Source organism: Antedon bifida, chromosome 8 (genome assembly GCF_963402885.1).
Source record: "Antedon bifida chromosome 8, ecAntBifi1.1, whole genome shotgun sequence".
NCBI classification, from domain to species: domain Eukaryota; kingdom Metazoa; phylum Echinodermata; class Crinoidea; order Comatulida; family Antedonidae; genus Antedon; species Antedon bifida.
Window position 1 is genome coordinate 12559612 of NC_136233.1, and position 25595 is coordinate 12585206.

Here is a 25595-nt window from a genome sequence, read left to right on the forward strand (position 1 = left end):
GGTCGAAAATTGGCCATTTTTCGAAAATTTTCCTATACTATAGTACAGGGATTTTTTCAAAAAATGGGCAAATTTCGACCTTTTTATTTTTCGATAAAACTGGTTACTATAGCATAATTGACATGCGCAGAACCCATTATTCGACACTGCGCATGTTTATTATGCTATAGTAACCATTTATTTCACAAAATAAAAGGGTCGAAAATTGGCCATTTTTATTTTTCGATAAAACTGGTTGATATGGCTTAATTGACATGCGCAGAACCCATTATTCGACTCTGCGCATGTTTACTATGCTATAGTAACCATTTATGTTAAGAAATAAATAGGTCGAAAATTGGCCATTTTTCGAAAATTTTCCTGTACTATAGTACAGGGATTTTTTCAAAAAATGGGCAAATTTCGACCTTTTTATTTTTCGATAAAACTGGTTACTATAGCATAATTGACATGCGCAGAACCCATTATTCGACTCTGCGCATGTTTATTATGCTATAGTAACCATTTATGTCAAAAAATAAATAGGTCGAAAATTGGCCATTTTTCGAAAATTTTCCTGTACTATAGTACAGGGATTTTTTCAAAAAATGGGCAAATTTCGACCTTTTTATTTTTCGATAAAACTGGTTACTATAGCATAATTGACATGCGCAGAACCCATTATTCGACTCTGCGCATGTTTATTATGCTATAGTAACCATTTATGTCAAGAAATAAATGGGTCGAAAATTAGCCATTTTTATTTTTCGATAAAACTGGTTACTATAGCATAATTGACATGCGCAGAACCCATTATTTGACTCTGCGCATGTTTACTATGCTATAGTTAATTGGCAATTTTTCGAAAATTTTCCTGTACTATAGTACAGGGATTTTTTCAAAAAATGGGCAAATTTCGACCTTTTTATTTTTCGATAAAACTGGTTACTATAGCATAATTGACAAGCGCAGAACCCATTATTCGACACTGCGCATGTTTATTATGCTATAGTAACCATTTATGTCACAAAATAAAAGGGTCGAAAATTGGCCATTTTTATTTTTCGATAAAACTGGTTGCTATGGCTTAATTGACATGCGCAGAACCCATTATTCGACTCTGCGCATGTTTACTATGCTATAGTAACCATTTATGTTAAGAAATAAATAGGTCGAAAATTTGCCATTTTTCGAAAATTTTCCTGTACTATAGTACAGGGATTTTTTCAAAAAATGGGCAAATTTCGACCTTTTTATTTTTCGATAAAACTGGTTACTATAGCATAATTGACATGCGCAGAACCCATTATTTGACTCTGCGCATGTTTACTATGCTATAGTAACCATTTATGTCAAAAAATAAATAGGTCGAAAATTGGCCATTTTTCGAAAATTTTCCTGTACTATTATAGTACAGGGATTTTTTCAAAAAATGGGCAAATTTCGACCTTTTTATTTTTCGATAAAACTGGTTACTATAGCATAATTGACATGCGCAGAACCCATTATTCGACACTGCGCATGTTTATTATGCTATAGTAACCATTTATTTCACAAAATAAAAGGGTCGAAAATTGGCCATTTTTATTTTTCGATAAAACTGGTTGCTATGGCTTAATTGTCATGCGCAGAACCCATTATTCGACTCTGCGCATGTTTATTATGCTATAGTAACCATTTATGTCAAGAAATAAATAGGTCGAAAATTGGCCATTTCTCGAAAATTTTCCTGTACTATAGTACAGGGATTTTTCCAAAAAATGGGCAAATTTCGACCTTTTTATTTTTCGATAAAACTTGTTATTATAGCATAATTGACATGCGCAGAACCCATTATTCGCTCTGCGCATGTTTATTATGCTATAGTAACCATTTATGTCAAGAAATAAATGGGTCGAAAATTAGCCATTTTTATTTTTCAATAAAACTGGTTACTATAGCATAATTGACATGCGCAGAACTAATTATTCGACTCTGCGCATGTTTACTATGCTATAGTAACCATTTATGTCAAGAAATAAATAGGTCGAAAATTGGCCATTTTTCGAAAATTTTCCTGTACTATAGTACAGGGATTTTTTCAAAAAATGAGCAAATTTCGACCTTTTTATTTTCGATAAAACTGGTTACTATAGCATAATTGACATGCGCAGAACCCATTATTTTCACTGCGCATGTTTATTATGCTATAGTAACCATTTATGTCGCAAAATAAAAGGGTCGAAAATTGGCCATTTTTATTTTTCGATAAAACTGGTAGCTATGGCTTAATTGACATGCGCAGAACCCATTATTCGACTCTGCGCATGTTTATTATGCTATAGTAACCATTTATGTTAAGAAATAAATAGATCGACATTTGGCCATTTTTCGAAAATTTTCCTGTACTATAGTACAGGGATTTTTTCAAAAAATGGGCAAATTTCGACCTTTTTATTTTTCGATAAACCTGGTTACTATAGCATAATTGACATGCGCAGAACCCATTATTTGACTCTGCGCATGTTTACTATGCTATAGTAACCATTTATGTCAAAAAATAAATAGGTCGAAAATTGGCCATTTTTCGAAAATTTTCCTGTACTATAGTACAGGGATTTTTTCAAAAAATGGGCAAATTTCGACCTTTTAATTTTTCGATAAAACTGGTTATTATAGCATAATTGACATGCGCAGAACCCATTATTCGACACTGCGCATGTTTATTATGCTATAGTAACCATTTATGTCAAGAAATAAATGGGTCGAAAATTGGCCATTTTTATTTTTCGATAAAACTGGTTACTATAGCATAATTGACATGCGCAGAACCCATTATTTGACTCTGCGCATGTTTACTATGCTATAGTAACCATTTATGTCAAAAAATAAATAGGTCGAAAATTGGCAATTTTTCGAAAATTTTCCTGTACTATAGTACAGGGATTTTTTCAAAAAATGGGCAAATTTCGACCTTTTTATTTTTCGATAAAACTGGTTACTATAGCATAATTGACATGCGCAGAACCCATTATTCGACACTGCGCATGTTTATTATGCTATAGTAACCATTTATGTCACAAAATAAAAGGGTCGAAAATTGGCCATTTTTATTTTTCGATAAAACTGGTTGCTATGGCTTAATTGACATGCGCAGAACCCATTATTCGACTCTGCGCATGTTTACTATGCTATAGTAACCATTTATGTTAAGAAATAAATAGGTCGAAAATTTGCCATTTTTCGAAAATTTTCCTGTACTAGTACAGGGATTTTTTTAAAAAATGGGCAAATTTCGACCTTTTTATTTTTCGATAAACCTGGTTACTATAGCATAATTGACATGCGCAGAACCCATTATTTGACTCTGCGCATGTTTACTATGCTATAGTAACCATTTATGTCAAAAAATAAATAGGTCGAAAATTGGCCATTTTTCGAAAATTTTCCTATACTATAGTACAGGGATTTTTTCAAAAAATGGGCACATTTCGACCTTTTAATTTTTCGATAAAACTGGTTATTATAGCATAATTGACATGCGCAGAACCCATTATTCGACACTGCGCATGTTTATTATGCTATAGTAACCATTTATTTCACAAAATAAAAGGGTCGAAAATAGGCCTTTTTTATTTTTCGATAAAACTGGTTACTATAGCATAATTGACATGCGCAGAACCCATTATTCGACTCTGCGCATGTTTATTATGCTATAGTAACCATTTATGTCAAAAAATAAATAGGTCGAAAATTGGCCATTTTTCGAAAATTTTCCTGTACTATAGTACAGGGATTTTTTCAAAAAATGGGCAAATTTCGACCTTTTTATTTTTCGATAAAACTGGTTACTATAGCATAATTGACATGCGCAGAACTTATTATTCGACACTGCGCATGTTTATTATGCTATAGTAACCATTTATGTCACAAAATAAAAGGGTCGAAAATTGGCCATTTTTATTTTTCGATAAAACTGGTTGCTATGGCTTAATTGACATGCGCAGAACCCATTATTCGACTCTGCGCATGTTTACTATGCTATAGTAACCATTTATGTTAAGAAATAAATAGGTCGAAAATTGGCCATTTTTCGAAAATTTTCCTGTACTATAGTACAGGGATTTTTTTCAAAAAATGGGCAAATTTCGACCTTTTTATTTTTCGATAAAACTGGTTACTATAGCATAATTGACATGCGCAGAACCCATTATTTGACTCTGCGCATGTTTACTATGCTATAGTAACCATTTATGTCAAAAAATAAATAGGTCGAAAATTGGCCATTTTTCGAAAATTTTCCTATACTATAGTACAGGGATTTTTTCAAAAAATGGGCAAATTTCGACCTTTTTATTTTTCGATAAACCTGGTTACTATAGCATAATTGACATGCGCAGAACTTATTATTCGACACTGCGCATGTTTATTATGCTATAGTAACCATTTATGTCAAAAAATAAAAGGGTCGAAAATTGGCCATTTTTATTTTTCGATAAAACTGGTTGCTATGGCTTAATTGACATGCGCAGAACCCATTATTCGACTCTGCGCATGTTTATTATGCTATAGTAACCATTTATGTCAAGAAATTAATAGGTCGAAAATTGGCCATTTCTCGAAAATTTTCCTGTACTATAGTACAGGGATTTTTTCAAAAAATGGGCAAATTTCGACATTTTTATTTTTCGATAAAACTGGTTACTATAGCATAATTGACATGCGCAGAACCCATTATTTGACTCTGCGCATGTTTACTATGCTATAGTAACCATTTATGTCAAAAAATAAATAGGTCGAAAATTGGCCATTTTTCGAAAATTTTCCTGTCAAAATTTTGACATCAAATTTATGTCAAAAAATAAAAGGGTCGAAAATTGGCCATTTTTATTTTTCGATAAAACTGGTTGCTATGGCTTAATTGACATGCGCAGAACCCATTATTCGACTCTGCGCATGTTTATTATGCTATAGTAACCATTTATGTCAAGAAATAAATAGGTCGAAAATTGGCCATTTCTCGAAAATTTTCCTGTACTATAGTACAGGGATTTTTTCAAAAAATGGGCAAATTTCGACCTTTTTATTTTTCGATAAAACTGGTTACTATAGCATAATTGACATTCGCAGAACCCATTATTCGACACTGCGCATGTTTATTATGCTATAGTAACCATTTATGTTAAGAAATAAATAGGTCGAAAATTGGCCATTTTTCGAAAATTTTCCTGTACTATAGTACAGTGATTTTTTCAAAAAATGGGCAAATTTCGACCTTTTTATTTTTCGATAAAACTGGTTACTATAGCATAATTGACATGCGCAGAACCCATTATTTGACTCTGCGCATGTTTACTATGCTATAGTAACCATTTATGTCAAAAAATAAATAGGTCGAAAATTGGCAATTTTTCGAAAATGTTCCTGTACTATTATAGTACAGGGATTTTTTCAAAAAATGGGAAAATTTCGACCTTTTTTATTTTTCGATAAAACTGGTTACTATAGCATAATTGACATGCGCAGAACTTATTATTCGACACTGCGCATGTTTATTATGCTATAGTAACCATTTATTTCACAAAATAAAAGGGTCGAAAATTGGCCTTTTTTATTTTTCGATAAAACTGGTTGCTATGGCTTAATTGACATGCGCAGAACCCATTATTCGACTCTGCGCATGTTTATTATGCTATAGTAACCATTTATGTTAAGAAATAAATAGGTCGAAAATTGTCCATTTTTCGAAAATTTTCCTGTACTATAGTACAGTGATTTTATCAAAAAATGGGCAAATTTAGACCTTTTTATTTTTCGATAAACCTGGTTAATATAGCATAATTGACATGCGCAGAACTAATTATTCGACTCTGCGCATGCTTACTATGCTATAGTAACCATTTATGTCAAGAAATAAATAGGTCGAAAATTTGCCTTTTTTCGAAAATTTTCCTGTACTATAGTACAGGAATTTTTTCAAAAAATGGGCAAATTTCGACCTTTTTATTTTTCGATAAAACTGGTTACTATAGCATAATTGAAATGCGCAGAACCGATTATTCGACTCTGCGCATGTTTATTATGCTATAGTAACCATTTATGTCTCAAAATAAAAGGGTCGATAATTTTGACATTTTTGAAAATTCTACTATAAGTAGGCCTACAAGAACTTTTTTTTCCCTAAATGACCAAATTTCAACCTTTCTTTTTTCGATATAACTGTAGCATAATTGACATGCGCATATTTTTATTGTTAAAAGATATGTTGAGGTATTATGCGCAGAACAGATATGTGATTCTGCGCATGTCAATTTTTAGAGGATTTTTTTCGAAAAATGAGAAAATATCGCCTTATTGAACTAAATAAAAACAAATAGATCCATACTTTGGTTGATTTTTCGCAAATACTTTTTACATAGCTGTGAATGTTTAGAACTGAAGTAATTTGTTATTAGACTTTCTCATCATTCTCTGTTCTTTTTGTATCATAGGGTTTGTGTTTTCCGGAATTGTTCAGCTTACTTAACAGTTCAACTAAGTTCGAAAATGGCAGCTCCACTAAGATGTAAACAATCCCGGCAATAGAAAACGACGCCAAGACAAATGCAAAAAAATAAAAACACTGAAATAGAAAAAAATAATAATGCATTACACTCACACACAGGCAAAGTGGTCAAAGTTGTTCAAAAGTCATAATAATTCGGAGCAATGTTTTGCATATGATTCGCCGGCAGGCAATAGAAAGAATTCTGATGTAAACTCTAAGGAACGTGACGTATGCGCCTAGAATTTGAATCAATTGAGCAGTGTACATGATGTCAGCAAGAACACAATGCAGTGTAACTCGTATAAAATAACTAAAAACGCAAAGTAAAGTTATGCAACATACCATCATTGTGTACGAATAATGAATCGGCTGGAATGCACTGTAAAAGAACACCATCATCAGTATTGGGTGAACCAGGTAAGTGGTAAATACGAGGCGACTGAGTGGCACCCAAGCGGAAAAACTCAGAAACTTATTAATCCATCCTATAAAAAAATAATAAAGATACGCCTTGATTTATCAACGTAAATAGGTAAGTCACTAGGAACTTTCGATTATGCGACGTAACTCTTCGAGATCCCTGTTACAACCGCTAATGTAGAAAACGCCAGCTAATGTCGAAACAACCGTTAATGTAGAACAATCCACCGCTTATGTAGTAAAACCTCCAGCTTATGTAGAAACACCAACAGCTTATGTAGTAAATAAAAATCAACACCACCTAATGTAGAAACAGTCAACAGCTTATGTAGTAACGAAAATTGCCAGCTAATGTAGAAAATGTTATATATTTTACAAAAATGTCTAATTCATGTGCAAGCATCGATCTTTACTTAGCAATCAGTCTGTCCGCCTCTCGTAAGCAACCAACTTTCTAAAACGACTACACATCGTAATAAGCTACCATCTCTGTTAAGGGACCGCTTCTCATAATCGACCACCTCTCATAAGGAATCACCTCCTCTCATAAGGGACCGCTTTTCATAATCGACCACCTCTCGTAAGCGACCACCTCTCCTAACGACCAAACCTCTCGTAAGTGACCACCTCTTTTAAGGGACCACGACCTCTTTCTCTCTATTAAAGAACCGCTTCTCATAATCGACTATCTCCCGTCACAACGACCTCTGGTAAGTGACCACCTCTATTGAGCGACCACCGTCTCTTTTAAGGGACCATTTATCATAACCGAGAAGCGGTCTCTTAACAGAGATAGTGGTCGTTCAATAGAGGTGGTCACTTTCGAGAGGTCATTGTGATGGGAGATGGTCGATTATGAGAAGCAGTCCCTTAATAGAGGTAGTGGTCCTTTAAAAGATGTCGTCACTTACGAGAGGTGGGGTCGTTAAGAGAGGTGGTCCTTTAAAAGAGTCGTCACTGACGATTATGAGAAGCGGTCCTTTAATAGAGAGAAAGAGGTCGTGGTCCCTTAAAAGAGGTGGTCGCTTACGAGAGGTGGTCGATTTTGAGATTTTATTATTTTTATTTACTACATAAGCTGTTGGTGTTTCTACATAAGCTGGAGGTTTTACTACATAAGCGGTGGGTTGTTCTACATTAACGGTTGTTTCGACATTAGCTGGCGTTTTCTACATAAACGGTTGTAACAATCCCGCCTGTTATGTTGCACGCGGAGGAGCAATGGACAATTGTCTGTCCGTATTTAATCACACTTCAGATTACTAACATTCCATAGGCGTACTAAATACTAGCTACTAAAATACAGTCAATAATATAGTCACATGTGTCTAAGAAGTTGTGTTAAGGAGATATAGTGACGACGTAATACCCTTTGGTCATGTACCGTATAATAGCAAAAATAAACATCACTTACCGCCATAGCCGTAGAAGCAAGCAAATACGACCCAGGTAAGTGCTATTGCCCACGAAATCCGACTTAGACCCTCATAAATTGAATTCGCAGTAACCGATATCGGATCACCGTGGTGGGACGGGTACAATCCAAAGACAACCAGTATCATAGTAGCAACTGAGAGCCCCCAGCCACAGAGCATCGCAACCTTAATGTTTACACAGTTTTAAAAAAAGTATAAAAAAGGTCCATACAACTTAAATTCAGTATAGAACATTAAGATGAAAATATTGGTTATGAGTGTTACTTACTGGTGATAGTTTGACAACCTGATCGTTGGCTTTTAGGCGTGTCATACCATAGCCCAAAAAAAGGCCAATCATATATGGCGAAATACGACAGTACGGCTTAGCATACACGACAGATACATATTCTTCACCTTTAGGTCTAAAATAAGAAGATATTAGTGTATCAATATTTTTTTCGGAAATTCTTAATCCTTAGCCGTTTGCTCAAACGTGGAAGAAGTAATTCTCGTCGGTTCAAACGTTAGAAACGCTTAACACAATACTCACAAATACTATTAAAAACGTTAAATTTAGACTTAGAATGATTAGTAGCTGTCTAACCTTTGATCAATAATACCCAAAAATCCAGATGGGAACTCATTGACAGCCATCAAGGCAATGGTGGATGCGATGCTGACGCAACATATGAGAGTCACTAGGCTTATTCCAAGAAATTTAGACCTTTAAAAGAAAATAAACAGAAATCTTCATTTAAATTATACATTTTAGAGCTTTTTTTAAAACATGATACAGTATGATTCAGCATTCGAGCAGATCATCAGAAAAGCTTCATTTTTGTTTTCTTTAATGTTGGATTTCAACATACGACATCTCGTCTTTATGATGTCATGTGTATTGAAATGACAAGCTCTTTTTTTTCTTAGCACTTACTTATATAGCACAATCAGCACGAAAGAACTAAAGACATAGAATTGCATGTCGTTTGCTAGGTACCATGACCATTCAACACACTGCAAAAGAAAGAAATAAGCGCTTCATTTATTAACATTAACGATCCTATGTTTATTTTCAAGCTTTCTACATAACAAAAAAAACATAAGTATAACAGGGGGTAGCGGAAAAGCAAAAGTAATACAACTGTCATCTTGTGATGTGCTTGACCAGCCCCTGTCAACTAGGACGATACAATAAAACCGAGATTTAACAAATTTAGAGAAATACATAGAAAAATATGCTATAATAAAATGTTAATAAAAGTGTTGCTATCTGAACATTCTGATTGTATAAAAGTTAAAAAGTTAAAAATTCTGATGGTATAAAAGTTGAAAATTTTGATTGTATACAAGTTAAAAAGCTAAAAATTCAGAGTAGGTACAATCTAAAAAAAAAGCATGTACATTTGCAAAACTTTTGGTTTATAAAAATATGAAAAGTTAAAAATCTATAAAATGTTGCTTAAAAATGTTGCTCTATAAACAAATTCGATCTTAATAAGGCAGTTGTAATCATACCTGATCCCGGAATGAAATGGGGTAGAAATTGTTGATAAAAAGCATGTTTGTCCACCAGTACGATCTACAGTCATCTACTGCGCGCAGAATCGAAAACCAGATAGGCCCTTGACTCAGATAAGGCACGACGAATATGAACAACACAATTATGAATATGTAACTTGGTAGTATCCTGAAAGTTATAGATAACATAATGTATAACAATAATGACATGAAGGCAAAAAAGCTGTATCATTCACATGACATGATTTAATTGAAAAAGTCCTTCTTAACTAAAACAAAAACTAATTTCACCCCATTCAATGTCTGTATAGCTACTGTATATAGTTTTCGCAAGTAATGAATTCCGTATTAAATTATTTATTTCGTAAATTCACAAAATATAGGCCTAAATTAATAATAGTGTAAATGTTTATATAATACTAAACAGTGTCGGTAGACTTACCTCAGAAAGCGATACAAATAGAACGAAATCAGTGATATTGATCCGCCGTTTTGTTTCATTCTCTTTAATGTTACGTAACTTACAAGCAAACCACTACAAAATATAATATTGGTCATAATACATTAAGTACTTGCTTCTACTTGAGAAGCTAAATTGTGTAAAACATGTATAGAAATAGCTATCTTGTTTTAATAATTATGGTTATTGTAATAGTGGAAAACTAAAAATAAAACATTAAAAAAATAAAAATAAAATTTAAAAAAAAGGCAAGTTGAAATGCGATGGGTCACATAAGCTAAAAGCTTTTCAACGATCCAACATTATTAAGCAAGTAATTCACAGCAAAGAATATAATTAAAATAAACAAACACAGAATTAATTGCCATATTTACAAAGTGTTTCTTTACTTGAGGCCTAATTCTTGCTTGTATTAATGTGGATTCATAAAGGTATTGATAAAAATAAAAGTTAGTTTACCCTAAGAAGAAAAAACTATCCACAGCCACACCAGTGTTGGCCGCAATCTGCATCCAAATTTCACCAACTGCTTCCACCTGACGTGACGGATTATCTGGTAATAATAATAATAGAATAAACCATGTAATGAAAATTTAGTAGACTATCTCGAATAGTTTTCCAGTGGGTCTTGAATCTCATCGTTGTCATCACTATAACTCACTATAACTCTGGAACACTCTGGAACACTCTACCCCTCGAAATACGTTCATCAAAATCTGTAATCACATTTAAAACTAAACTCAAAACTCATCTCTTCAGAGAAGCATAATCACACGCTACTACTTGCACAGATCTTGGAAAACACAGCGCTTTGAAACCTTTGTCTCTTGCGCTTTATAAATGTTATTTATTATTATTATTATTATTACTATCAATATAACTACCATCATTATAATTGTAACATTCATTCTATCTCAACACCACCGCCATCATCATACAAATGTCATTATCGTCATAATCATCTATTAAATCAAAGATTTATTCTTTTCTTCAAATCAACTTTATTCATTCATTAATTCATTATTGTCGTAAACGTCATTATCGTCGTAAACGTCATTATCGCCGTAAACGTCATCATCACCGTAAACGTCATCATTGCCGTAATTTAAAAAATAAATATGACCATGTGTTATCGCATGACATGATAAATAAACATGATATAGAATAGTTATAAAGATGCAGTAAATACCAACAATGCCGGACGAAAATTGATAACTGGACGTATGACCGAAGATAACCCACAATATGCTGACCACTCGTATACCGTTCAGGCATTTGATAGCCTTTGTTGATTGCGTCGTGTTTAACAATTTCATCAAGTTTCGATTGATTGCGAAACAGAGAAAAATTCTGGTAAGAAAACTTTCTGTAAAAAAAACAGTGACTTAAGAAATCTCAAACAAACCAATTGCAATAAAAACATTTCTGAATGAAAATTTACAATATTTTTCATTTATCACGTAGGCATATCTTATCGGTTGACGCAAAACACTCGTCTTCAATAGTTCTGTCTCACGAATAACACGTGTCGCATGCGCATACTTACGATGTTGTTTTTTAACATCGCCATTATCTGTAGGGCTCAGTGGAGTCGACTCTTCTTTCATAGCAAATTCGTCATTTGCACTGATTCGTCGTATTTTAAATTTACAATATTCATCATAAACGCCACTTGTAAAGATTAATATTACCAAAATAGAACAAAATACTCTGCAAGATAAAATAATTATCGGTTTGTTATTACCGATATATATGATATATATATATATTATTATTATACATTTAGGCAAATTGCCAAGGATAGAACTATAAGCGAATTCATTCAATATCCTTCTTAAAGGTGGCAATCCTGTTCACAAGTCAAACATAAACATCTTATTGCAAGACTTTGGGAGTGGAGTTGTAATTTGTCATTAGAAAAATAAATCTTGAAATGATAGTAGTTGAAACCGGGACCCTTGGATTGGTAGCTGAGCATCATAATCACCAAGCTACAACTGAAATAGTGACGACGACAATAATACACATGGAAGTTGAAAGGAACTGTCACTATGGAGGACATTTCTGAATGTGAACATATTCCACACAACATGTGGCATGTACCACATTGTTCTTATTGTATTGCAGATATTTATAACGATGCTACAAGATAGGATGTTGAGAAGACATTGGAATCGATGCATGTTAAAACCATAATTTAGTTATACAAAATCGATATATTATTAATTACAAACTACCAGTTAATTGTCGGTAATTGATACTTACACAACGCAGTAGAAGCCAGGATCGTAAGGTTTGACTGGATTTTGTGCACAGTTCAACAACACCCGATTAATGTGTACGCTCTTTAAAGGCAATGTTGCTGAAATAACAAATATCGTATCATTAGGCAGCTTTCGTTTTGCGACGCGACGACCTAGCAGAATGGGAGTACGAGGGCCTAAAGTATGCATTACATCATTTTTCAAGTCGTCGTCCAAGTCTGTAAAATTCGTTTTCGCGACTACCGTATACACCCAAAACAAGTACAAATGCGCATGTCTGTGATAAAAGATCGTCACTAGAATCGACCAAATCGGGTGGTATGAAGACAAAGAATGTCAAACCAAACTCAACGTTTGCAAATACCAAACTGTACCTCAATATGACTCACAAGAGTGGGCCTACTAGATCCTGTCGATATTTTAGATAATAAAACTATGACTATTTTCTATAACTTAAAGCTTTGTTCCCACTAGCACTCAACACAATGACGTAAGCCGCGACGCAAGCGAATTGACCAATCCAAGCGATGGATCATTCAAACCGTTCGTTGTGCCTTACGTCCTTGCGTTGCGTTATAGTGGGAACCAAGCTTGAGTAAAAAGCAACATTACCGTGACTGTTGCAGTATTACCTAACGAGTCTGCCAAGTTATTAGATAAAACTTCCTCTGAACAGGATTGCGGAACACACAATCCCCAATGAAACACGTTTGATAACCATCCGATCTATTAAAAACACCAAATTATTTTGAATGAATTAGTTGTCCTTTGTTGACATATTTGTTTTTACATTTTCGTAAAACCAAAAACTCGATGAGGTTTCCGTTTTGAAAAAAACATTATCCATTTAAATTCACTATACTAATTTTGCATTGTTTGGTTTTTAGATTTGGGAGAGAACTTTTGAAAGAGGACTTTCTTCATTGACTGTTCTAAAACATATCGGACGAGCAACTAATTCTATGTCGTAATGTTGAATACTTAATATATTCATACAGTACCGGTATCCGATTACTTTATTGCGTAAATAAATACGTTTGTAATTTTGAATTAACCTTTGCTTTACTTTGGGTTTTCTAAAAGTGAAATACCATTACTTCATAATTGAAGTATTATTCTTACAAAATTAAGATAATTTTACAACGAACTTACCGATTCAGAATCATTTACAGACATGTGTAAATCTGCTAAGCAAAACTTAAATTCAGAAATGGACTGACATTCGTCGAAGTGTCCAAGTGCAACCCAGTTACCAACGAGAAGACCGGCCGGTAGCTTCCCTGTTGCATCGTCAGACATGCTGGTAAACCAACCTTTCAAACAAAAACAAAAAGCGAAAAACAGAAAAAAAATAATACGATAGAGAATGTCGACGCGTTTTTCATATGAGAGACAAGGTTGACGCGTTTTCAGAAATATGATTGGGTTAGATTCGTATTTATGAAACTTAAATTGAAACAGATATACATACATAAGCTGTGGGTGTATTTGGAATCTGTATATCACATACGGTTAATTGGTAGACACATTTTGCATTCCATACTTGCCTAACTGTTTACCAAATATTAATTGTTGTCCAATGGCATTCCATACTTACCGAAGTTTTTACCAAATAATAACTGTAGATCCACTTGGCATTCCGTACTTCCAACAACGTTCACGAATGTGGCAACTGATAGTATTATTAGGCGAAACGAATACATTTTTAACAAATTAATTTCGAACAATAATACATTTTAGTAGACAAAATTATTGAGAAAACTAAACTAGATCACAGTATAAAAAATAAGCAGAATTATTGCAGAATGGTACAAGAATGCAGTCATTACGGCATGCGATCATTTAGTGGCTTCCAATATATTCTTTCCCTGGATTTATACAAGTTCACAAAGACATTATCAGTACCAGCATTTTCAATAGTTAAGAATAGATATCTGATATCAAGTTTAATCTGAGGGGCATCGCTTTCCAGTACACGAAGAGTAACTGTAACCTAACCGATCAGGTTGAACTTAAAACAAAATACAGAATTACATGACATAGTATGAGCATTATACCTGACATTTAAGGTGTTTATGGGTAATTAAGCATAATAGTTTGAAAATTAACAGTACTGGGAAAATGTGGCGAGCCATTTTACCAAAATTATTAAATAGTTTAAAAACCGGATATAGACCGCCGCCTATTGACCAGCATTGAAACAAACCTTCGATAAGATAGTACAGTAGTATAATCATGAATATTTATGAACCTCACAACTGGAACGTATCAGATGACCTTTGATCTCTAGTAACATGAGAAAATGTATACTGTAATGGCTGTTTAATGTAACAAGTACTATCGATTACGAAATTCAAATTAATTACCGTTCAGTAAGAGTACAGGAAGTTACCAAAATAAAATGAGACATGCGTAGGCCCTAGGCCTACTTTATTGATACAATTCAAATAATGTTATAATGAAGAAAAAAAATCCCTTATCTTATCTGTTCTTTTAATTTGCATTTCACACATTAACTGAACACTATGATAATCACTGAAATTAGATACAATTACAGTGTTTCAATATATTTTGTTATGAGTTAGAGTTTCTATTTTTCCTATTTTGCTATTTGATCTGAAATGTGACAATGTAAATAACACCTCATTTTACATTAAAAAAACAATATATTAAAACAAAATTATGATTGGTATTACTGTAACAATTGTATCGGCCTACTATTTATGACACTGGCCTATGATAGCTTTGATACATTAATAAGAATTGTAATGTGTTAAATAGCAGTTTAATCAACATTAACCAGAATTTTAGTATTTTTGTAATTTATTATCTACATGACATATAAGTATCGATGTTTGCGCATGCCCAAACACGTATATTTAAACGTTTTGATCGACCATTTCTTCTTCTTAATATTGCTTGATTCCCAACGTAAGCACAACGTCTTAACCAATCACGAGCGATGGATTATTCGAACTGTCGCTTGCCATTGGTCAAAACTTCGACGATTAAAAATAAGTCTTAGCAACAGCAAATAATGCCTTTATAAAAACCACAGAGAGAAAAGTTACTTTTGATAAACATAAAACCGAATAACGGGGTTAACAAAACATGTAGGGCCGCCTTAACCGTTTGATCTGCTAGTTTACCGTTCTACACAAACGTAGGGTTGAATATTGAACATTAATTTAATCCATATAATCAACGGTATAGGCTGTGAAACAAATATTATTGACTGCTAAAAATATATTTTGTTTTTTTATCCTAACTACTTATATAAAAACGTTTGACTGTCGTGTTGTAAGTATATACACTGTACACTTTTAAATTCTATGTACATCCTTAAAATGTTTAAGTTAACTATTGTTTATAAGAACACGGTGCGCGTGACCATTAAATACAAAGCCATAATTATTTCCCCAAAATAGATATACATCATCATTATATTGTACGTGTATTGCGAAATATCCGTTGTCATTATACAGAATAGGTAGACTACCTCCAAGGCCTGTTAGTAAAATCAGCTAGGCCCCTCAATATTAACAACTTGATAGGCCTAGCTTAACAATGAGCACATCTTTTTATTCGAATATTCATTTGCTTAGATTTGGCATTCAGCACTTTATGGTATGACTTATAGCCTACAAATGGATTTCTCGAAAACATCCATCAATTTGATCAGTGGTTATTTCCAATTTTCACTCGCGATGTTTATCTTAATTTTAGATTATTTTTTTTCACGTTCTCTGATTGGCTGCGTAGTCCATTGTCTGATCAGATTGAACACATCATTATTTATTTTGTTTTAGCATATTGATGACGTGTGTATGGCAGACAACATTCTAATGATAGTTCTAAATTATGCGTTATTCCACGCTTATCAGAAGTACGTACTTGAATTCTATGTTTAAATCGAATTAATAAATGATATCCTCGTGTGCTTATGTGTATACTATTCAGTGGAAGGCTGTATACTTTTATTTAAATCAAGACAAAAAATACTTCAGTCACGTGTTTAACGATTGGCGTGATGTGACGTGTGGATTCAATTTAGAGTACAGTTTTAAAAAGAGCAAACCATTAAATCCTGGTACGCTATCTTTGCGCGCCGCCTCATACAGTTTACGTCTGCCAATCTTCCCTGGTTAAACACTACAGTTGGCGCGCCGCCTCATACAGTTTACGTCTGTCAATCTTCCCTGGTTAAACACTACAGTTGGCGCGCCGCCTCATACAGTTTACGTCTGTCAATCTTCCCTGGTTAAACACTAGTTGGCGCTCCGCCTCATACAGTTTACGTCTGTCAATCTTCCCTGGTTAAACACTACAGTTGGCGCACTATATTGATGTCTGTTCTTGTAATTCCATATAATAAGTATCAACATTAAAAATTATTTTCAAATCGGCGGATCAAAAACCAAGGTTTCATATCCAGGTGGCTTATAGCAACTATGCAATTGTACTTGATGTGTTGTGGATTTACTCGACTGTGTTTTCTTCACCGACTCTGGTTTATTGTCACGTGGTATAGGGTCACCATTCATAGTCTCATACGTGAATGCACTTTGAACTGATTGTATCCCATTGGATACGGGATTTAAGGTCAAAGGTAAATATTCTCTTCCTTGCTGATGATGTCTATGTCTTGTTCCTCCTGGAATATCTTCGTTCGTGTCCATTAGGTAATTTATATTTTGGAAGTTTTGTTCGCTTATTTTTCGTTCTTTCTCTCTTACTGTGGCTTTTTTCTTTGTTTTATGGATGGAATGACGACAGACGAAACATAAAGTTACAATGATTACGACACTGATGACACCTATCATGCACCCAAGCATTGTGTCAACTTTGTCAAAAAAGTTTTTGCTTTCAATTATATCTGTTGGTTTAAAGAAATAGAGAATTGAAATGAAACACAATTTATACACAAGTAACACATCATATGGGAAATAAACAAACATGTATTAGATAAAAAAAAATTTTAAAAAAAGCTTACCGCAATCCTGTTCATCTAATGATAATTTGTGGCAGTCTACAATTCCATTACATACAAGGTGTTTATCTATACAAATCTCATCATTACATGAGAAATTTATTGTTTCATTACAAGGACCTGGAAAAAAGGTATATAGGTTACGTCATTATTACGACGAATCGTGGAGAAATAACTCTATCGACAAATAAGAAAAATAATAATAATATTCGTTCTTATATAGCGCTTATTACATAATACTTCTAAGCGCTTCACATTGTTTATGATCAAACACGTATGGATACATACTCCCGTAATGCAGCTAGTAAACAGCGCAAATTTGTGTTTGATCTAACCGGGTACCCATACACCTGGGTGGAGAGAGGTAAAATGATTCATAGACAATTTAGTTTAGGTGCGCTAATGTCGTTATCGTCTTCCAATATTCCTAGCATGCGCAAATCGTCGCAAAGCTGAAATATTCCTTGATCTTTACAACCTGATAAAGAAACATAAATCTTACCATCTCTATAAGTTGAATAAATAATCCTGAACGAACTTCTTCTACCGTTTCCCTTCGCTTTAAATCTAACGAACGCTTTACTCGTTATCATTGCTACATAAGGGGCCGACGTACTACAGTATCGCACTCTCTGCAGATTTTGAGATTCTTGGATAGAATCACTGCTCAAACGTTCATAAAGAGTGATAGAATTATCTTCACAACTATGAGGTACTCTAAGGTTAAATATGTCAAATTGAAATAATAGCTAAAGAAAGAAAGAAAAATATACGTTTAGGACTAATAATGACAATTAGGCTGATGTAGTGCGACGTGTTCGTGTAAAGCTCTACATTATATCAAACTTCATGTGATGTGTCCATATATGACGACGCCATATCATTAACAACTAGTTTGAAAGTGTAGACAGAGCTTAACATAAGACAGTGCGTTAATCTAGATCTAGGTTCCTATACCTTGTAACTTAACGATCTTGGCCAAATTACCCAGACGCACTCCAGTTCATCATCTGCTGAGAAACCCGACATATTATATAATTTATGGAAATCCGACGATGAAATAATTCCATCTTGTTCTTCTAGCATAAAAACGCAATCTGAATAGTTAAACGCAATAAAAAAAATAGTTAAACGCAATAAATAAATAGTTAAACGCAATCTAAATGGTTAAGAAAATAATTCAATTTTGTTACACTTATGCTATGATTTGATAGCTATTAAAGCTTGGTTCCCATTGGGACACAACACAAAGGCGTAAGTGTATCGCAAGTAACTTAACCAATCACGACGCGATGAATCATCTGATTGCGATTGCGATTGGTCAATCATCTCAGTTCTGTTGCGCCTGCGTACGTTGTTCCGTTGCGTCAAAGTGGGAACCAAGTTTAAGAAATTATTATTACACAAAATTAATGTTTAATTTGAATTTTAATTAGAACATTTTTTTTTAATTACCTGGTTCTGGTGGCTCGGGTGGAGGTTCAACTACACAGAAAACAAAAAAAAAATAATTAAATTGGTACTAAATAACAAATAAATGACGTAGCGTCATACTAGGTCCATGCCACGACCAACAAAACATGAAGAGGTCCTAGTAGACGCAAATCGAAAACTCCCAATGATCAACTGTACAGTAAGTAGTGATTGTTGTATTTTTACATAAATAATATTAACTGACCTTTGATATATTTATAAGAAGCATTAAATCCTTCTCCATCGATCATATCATCAGCTATAAAATGTGCCCAGGCGTATCTACCAGTCGTTCTGACGGGAGCAGGCTTTCCACTGCCGCAGAATTTACCAAGAAGCGGCGAGAATCCAAACATACCATCTCTGATTTCTAACCTATCAAACTTACAATTTTCTGATGATTCCATTGAAAGGGCAGTTGGAAAAGAAAATTCAACAACGTAATTTTCGGGGGCTGAAAATAATTTAAAGATAATAATAATAATAATAATTTAAAGAGCACTAGAAAAGTTGGTCTCATAAAAAGAAATTGTCGATAACTTTTTTGTTGCAGTACCTACCTTTAAACAAATATACTTGTTCATCATTTGTGATATATTCCTCTGGATAAAAAGGACTATAAAAACTTCCAGACATACCGGTATCATTCGAAAATTCTTCGTAATAAGGCGGTTCTAGATAGAAACCAGGATAGGGAAAATCTGAATCCATCGAAGGATTTTCATCCCCTAAAATAAATAAAAAACATACTTCCATTCTTTAGCTTAAGCTCTGTCTACACTATCAAATTAAATTTGACAAAAAAAGTGTGGTGTGTCCATATATGGTGTGATATGACATGATATGTCCAAGTATGAGCGAACGAGCTTTAGGCCTAACACTATTTTAAACTGTTCCGTCTAACTGCCCTCAATATAGTAAATGTGTAGCGTTGCAATAGTAGGCCTTTTCTTTCTTTTAAATATATGTGTCAAAATCAAAGACCCTCGGTTTTCTAGTCTAAAATGAGTGGAAATGTGAAATAAAATTAAACTTTACCTCCGACAATTTGGCTTGAACCATGGAAGATGAGTAGAGATATCACTGCTGCAAAAAATAAACAAATTTAGTTTTCAAATACACAAGTTTTTTTATGTTCGGTAACTAGTAATTAGAAGATAAATCAATGATTATTATTATTGTTGTTTACACTTCACACGCCCAAGGAGGTAAGCGCGACGCACGTGAGTTCAATCGCAATCGACAGTTCTGATAAACCGCTTGTGATTACTAAGCGAATTATTAGTACTTAGCAAAAACAGTGCAGAAAGCGACAGCAAGGGGCCCACATATCACTAGGCCTAGCCTAGTAAGTCTACACCATCAATAATTGCAACTTACAGAGATAGACATACAAACTGGCACGTACGTAAACCAATAAGCTATTGGTTATTCGCTAATTTCTGCAATTTCATAACGGCCATCAATTTAATGGAAAAAGTTGTATTCTACTCATGGTAAATGCTTTCACCATTATCAACAATACCGACTGCCATACGTCATAACAAATTTGAAACATTATTTTATGAGCAACAACAATTTTAATGGATTTTATTTCTTATCTTTATATTTATGTCGTAAACGTAATTGAAAGAACATTAATCAGAAGTAATAAAAGCCAATGCTAAAATAAAGAATAATAAAAAGCCATAATGACAGTAGTTGAACAAGCTGACGTCACTCAATATTGAGAATTAAATTCAAACTATCAAACTAGTTGTGATGTGTCCAAATATCGTAGTGATATGCCCAAATATGGTAGTGGTATGACATCATCATGTCCATATATGGGCACATCACATTTTTTTTGTCACAATAGTGTGATAGTGTTGTAGACGACGTATATAGTTTATGAAATCATAAGAACCCCTATAAAAGGGACACATATCCGAAACCCAAGTTGTTTGTAGTGTTCAAAATAATTCCTCGAGTTCGTTGAACGGGAAAGCGTCCCCTTAAATACTAATAAATGTGTCACAAAGTTTTACCAAAATATAACTAATACATTAAATACATTTACGTATTGAAAAACACACACAATTGCCACGAAGTTGAAGCCTTTCATTATTGAAATATATAACCATATCTGCTACATTTTTTACTTAACATGTCAGAAGTTGATATTTTGTAAAGTTTCGGGTTTACAAAAGGATATAGTATCGTTTATATTGCAGTATATTATTGATGACATCTATAATATATACAGTATCTGTTATATTAGCATCAGCTACGTGACGCCACTGTCTACTATAGGCATTAATATGTCTACACAGGTATATTCGTCAAATGGTATTCATATTTCATTTTACAATAACTGTTCTTTATTATGCACAACGGTCAAATGGGGTTTGAATACTAGTCGATTCTCAGTAGGCCTCTATATCCATGATATTTACACTATTATAGGCAAATTCTGTAATACAGTATCACATGTGTATCACGGCTGTATCATGAGCAATAAGCCTAGCCCATGATACAGGTGTCATACGTGACACAATGTTACTACGGTACTGGACATATATCTATGTGGCGATATAGATCCTCAGTTTGTTTTATCTTAATAAGTATAACATTAACACTCATTACTGAATATAGTAGAAAAATAATATGTAATGACGGATATACTATTATTGATTAAATAGCTCATGATTGATTAGCACAATTAAAATAAATCCAAGACATAAATCATAGACAGACATACTGTCATAAAAATTATGATTCCGAGTGATTTATATTTTAATATATTATACAGTAGGCCTTTTTATCTTGACACGCATGGTTGCGTCAAATTGAAAAGCAGAAACAAGAACATACACCCAACATATTAATATTTATTAATTTTATTTAAATCTCATATATGCATGACTGTGTTAATTGGGAAGGGGTGACCGTTACCGAATTAACACATCAAACTTGGTAGAAGTGGGTCGTTGCCGTGGTCGTGAAGATAATACTCAAATAATATTATTGAAAGCGCAATTAGTCACGCGCACTTGAATAGGCAATAAGCTAAACTTTCTTCTCCGCACTCTTTGTTCAAATTTATATCATGATTACGAGATTTAAAGCCTTTTGGGCGCAAAGTGTTCGAATTCGGTGCATTATAGTATTATTGTATATTAACATAATAGTTCAAAACGTCGACAATGCTACGAATGACATATACAGACCAACATGTGACACACTAAGTATACCTAGGGACAGACATCACAATATATTCAAGACAAATTAACTTAGAGCTACTAGGAGTTACTGCGATGTTCTCGATCCGATTCAGCCGGAAATTGCATTTGACGTTGCCAGACTCCGTGCTTTTAAGTTATTGCATCATTACCAGTTAGCCTAGGCTCTAGACCGAAATTAGTAAAAAGATTAACATTTTGGCACATATGGCGTTTCATACGTATAACACATGAGCTTGACAAACATGTCTGGCTGGTGGACTAACATAAAAACGACAATAACTACAAACTCATTTTCAGAACTCTGTCTCTAACATTTCTTTGCCTTTTAATAAAACATAATCACGTATGCGCATGCTTTCAATGATCATATTCGAAAGGCCGAATTCAAATTGCCACAGATTAAATATTATTAATAATACTTAATGATAACGTAAGCCTGGAGGAGTAGATACATATTTAAAGTGCATAAATTTAATTCCGCAAACTGTTGATTTTACAGAGCCCTACAGCAAGAATGTATTAAAGTCCAGGAAGTTTAAAATATTTTAGAATTTCCATAAATATTCCGGTATAATTATAATGGTTTGGTCATCATTTATTTAGTTTTCTGTAATGAAATCCCATCAGAGACGACTGTTTGCCGTCACCTCTACGTCACCATGCCATGTACTTATTATAAGTTACTAAAAATAGATATTTAAACATTTAAAGATGCACCGTCGTCTCATCGAAAAAACATTTATGCATTTAAACACAGTAATGCAAATTGCTTATATAAAAAACATACGATCAACCAAATCAATTTTGGTTGACTTAGACATCATAAGTTAGTTGCAATCAATTAAAAAGAAATCCATAGGCACTGATGATGTTGCTGATCGTAGGTACTGTATATCGTAACTGACCATACCAGACGCTACTCGTATCTAGATGACTGTCAGTAGTCAGTTACGATTTACCTAATGACAGAAGAAGAATCGGCTGCAATATCTATAACATTCTTTTACTGATCATCACCAAAGTAAAAATGAAGCTTATATACATTTGGACACGAAATAATAAATCTTGTTATATGAGATACCGTACTGTACGTTTCTTGGCCATACATCGTCACCGGTTATGTTATCTGTTATTTATGAAAACCTTATTAAAGATTAGATTTCTTTTTATTCATTCATTGGTTTTGATATTTCTAGAGGCAATTGCAAAAAAAATTGAAAAAATAAAAAAGATAACATACACGTACAACTTATTCGGAAATTTGTTAAAAGACCACAATTTTCACATACATGTTATATTTATGGGGATTCAAACTATTACCGACAAGCCGGTTATCTTGTCTTTAAAAAGAAATCTTTCAACACATCGAACATGTTTTATTCATGGATGGTACACGGTTAAAAGATTAAATGCTTTTTTTAAACATAATTCTATGAATTAGATAGGACCATTTTAGATCTATAGTCAAATATAACATAACAGAAGCCGGTTGTATAATTGCTCAAATACATTTCGGACATTATATATTCAAAAACACTAAGCACAATTTATAAATTATATCGACATCAATGAGTAGAGTATACGTGATACTCAGTGAATGTAGAAATAATAAACATATTGGATTCAACAGTAACAAATTTCACCGATAATACATATATTATTTTTTTGGCGCAGACTATATAAAGTCTTTTTTTTTTATTGCACGGCCTTTTAGTTCCAAGCAAACATTTAAGCTTGGTTCGCACTAAGACGCAACGCAAGGATGTAAGTGAAAGGCAATCACGACACGATGGATGATTCATATTCAACTCGTGATTGGTCAAATTACTTGCGTTACGTTCAAGTGAGAGCCATTTCATTAACATTTTTGGGGGAAATACGTGAGAACCTCTTCTCTGGGACACCCTTTATAAGGGGTAACTTTCCCCGGAAACAAACGAGGGGTAATATTTATTTTGGCATTATATAGACCAGCCCTTATTAATGGGACATCCCTATTAAGAGGTCATTGTTATCGAATGATTCACCTTTGGTTCTTTATTGATATTCATTTTCGCAATACGCAGAGTGTAGAATAGTATACTGTTTGATCGGTCTCCGTACGAATAGACATATGTTTGGCTGTTCAGAGTTGGAACTTGGGTAGCGAGATAAAACATGTCAGGCTTACTCATTAAATGGATCTTATCTTGAAAGAAGGAACAAAAAGACCTAGGAGTTTGTAATAGTAACAGCTTGAAACCTGGTCTGCACATCAATAAAATATGTAACAAAGCCAAACTGCGAATAGGAATGATAAAGAGATGTTTTACTAATTTTACTGAAGATAAGTTATCAATCCGGTACAAATCAATCATAAGACCTATAGTTGAGTATGGATCCGTTGTATGGAACCCCATCTTAAAACAAGACATTTCCAAACTAAAAGGTACAGAGTACGACTTTTTCAAACTGAAATAAAAATGCGTACACTTGAGGAAAGGAGAAAAGAAATTGATTAAATTGAAATATAGAAATATGTTAATAATTGCTACAAACAACCTCCTGTTCCCAACTTTTCCCAACGTGCTGGTCTTAGAGGTCAGATCCATAAAGTAAAATATAACTTCGACGTTGGGAAGACATTTTTGGCAATCGAGTCATCGACAGCTGGAATTGCATCATCAGTGGCATCTTTTAAAAAAAGACTGTGGAACCTTCCCAGGAATAAAGGGCCAAGCAATCAAGTATCAAGTAAGTAAGTAGTCCTGAAAATAATCCTCTACCGAATTGGCTGTTTGTTTGGATCCAGTTGGAAAATCAGTCGCGGAATCCCCTTGATTGTTTCGTATTATTATAATTTTATTTCACTCATGGTTTAACGTTACCAATAATTCCCCCCTTCACGGGGTCGTTGATAGACCATGGATATACGCAGCGGAACCCATGCGTTACGTTGAAGCATAATAGCTAATTTGTAACAAATTATGAGATACAATCCAATGCTTACATAATCATTATCATGCTGTATAGTGACTTAATTCAGTTAGAGATAGCCGATATTGTGAGTCGCAAGTGTTATCTATGTTAGTGTTAGTGACTTATAGTATAGGAAGATATTCGACGTTTTGAGCCACAATGCTATTTATCATTTAGCTGTAGGTTTAGCATACGGTTGTCGCCTCCCCAAACACTATATTATGCCTACATGTATAATGCCCTAAACATTATGATTGTGACGTACGTTGCTTACCTTACTCCCAGGCTAAAATATGACAATAACTAAAAATTTAGAAATATACCTAAGTTTGGATATTTCTTACAGCACTGTACGTGTACATGCA

The 25595-nt window shown here is 33.7% G+C and overlaps 2 protein-coding genes across 3 annotated transcripts in view; both read right to left on the reverse strand.

Moving 5' to 3' along the window:
* Window positions 1-6342: 6342 nt before the first annotated feature.
* LOC144850032 (O-acyltransferase like protein-like) lies at window positions 6343-14589 on the reverse strand. Its single transcript, XM_078707195.1, has 15 exons — window positions 14183-14589; window positions 13738-13898; window positions 13218-13311; window positions 12587-12683; window positions 11868-12031; window positions 11511-11687; window positions 10781-10874; window positions 10304-10396; window positions 9859-10030; window positions 9278-9357; window positions 8948-9067; window positions 8630-8765; window positions 8340-8526; window positions 6848-6990; window positions 6343-6580 (listed from the first exon to the last, which is right to left on the reverse strand). Exons 1-15 carry the CDS (start codon window positions 14286-14288, stop codon window positions 6410-6412), a joined length of 1995 nt encoding a protein of 664 aa, XP_078563321.1. The 5' UTR covers window positions 14289-14589; the 3' UTR covers window positions 6343-6409.
* Window positions 14590-15043: 454 nt separating this feature from the next.
* LOC144849672 (neuropilin and tolloid-like protein 2) overlaps window positions 15044-25595 on the reverse strand; it is a 28848-nt gene continuing 18296 nt past the window's right edge. For both annotated transcript variants that reach the window (XM_078706667.1, XM_078706668.1), the window contains exons 2-9: window positions 20087-20134; window positions 19609-19776; window positions 19254-19502; window positions 19031-19060; window positions 18533-18672; window positions 18078-18324; window positions 17579-17695; window positions 15044-17461 (exon numbers count right to left, since the gene is read on the reverse strand). In XM_078706667.1, coding sequence (XP_078562793.1) covers window positions 16983-17461; window positions 17579-17695; window positions 18078-18324; window positions 18533-18672; window positions 19031-19060; window positions 19254-19502; window positions 19609-19776; window positions 20087-20134 — 1478 coding nt within the window. In that variant the 3' untranslated portion in view covers window positions 15044-16982. The remainder of the gene's footprint in view (window positions 17462-17578; window positions 17696-18077; window positions 18325-18532; window positions 18673-19030; window positions 19061-19253; window positions 19503-19608; window positions 19777-20086; window positions 20135-25595) is intronic.

Bases quoted from the DNA above. Each gene is read 5' to 3' on its own strand.
- LOC144850032 (XM_078707195.1), bottom strand. From the start codon at position 14,288: ATGTATTCGTTTCGCCTAATAATACTATCAGTTGCCACATTCGTGAAC. The intron at 13,312-13,737 runs GTAAGTTCGTTG...TGTTTTTAATAG, and splicing joins CTGTAAATGATTCTGAATCG to ATCGGATGGTTATCAAACGT. The intron at 10,875-11,510 runs GTATTTACTGCA...TATTATTACCAG, and splicing joins ATTTTCGTCCGGCATTGTTG to ATAATCCGTCACGTCAGGTG.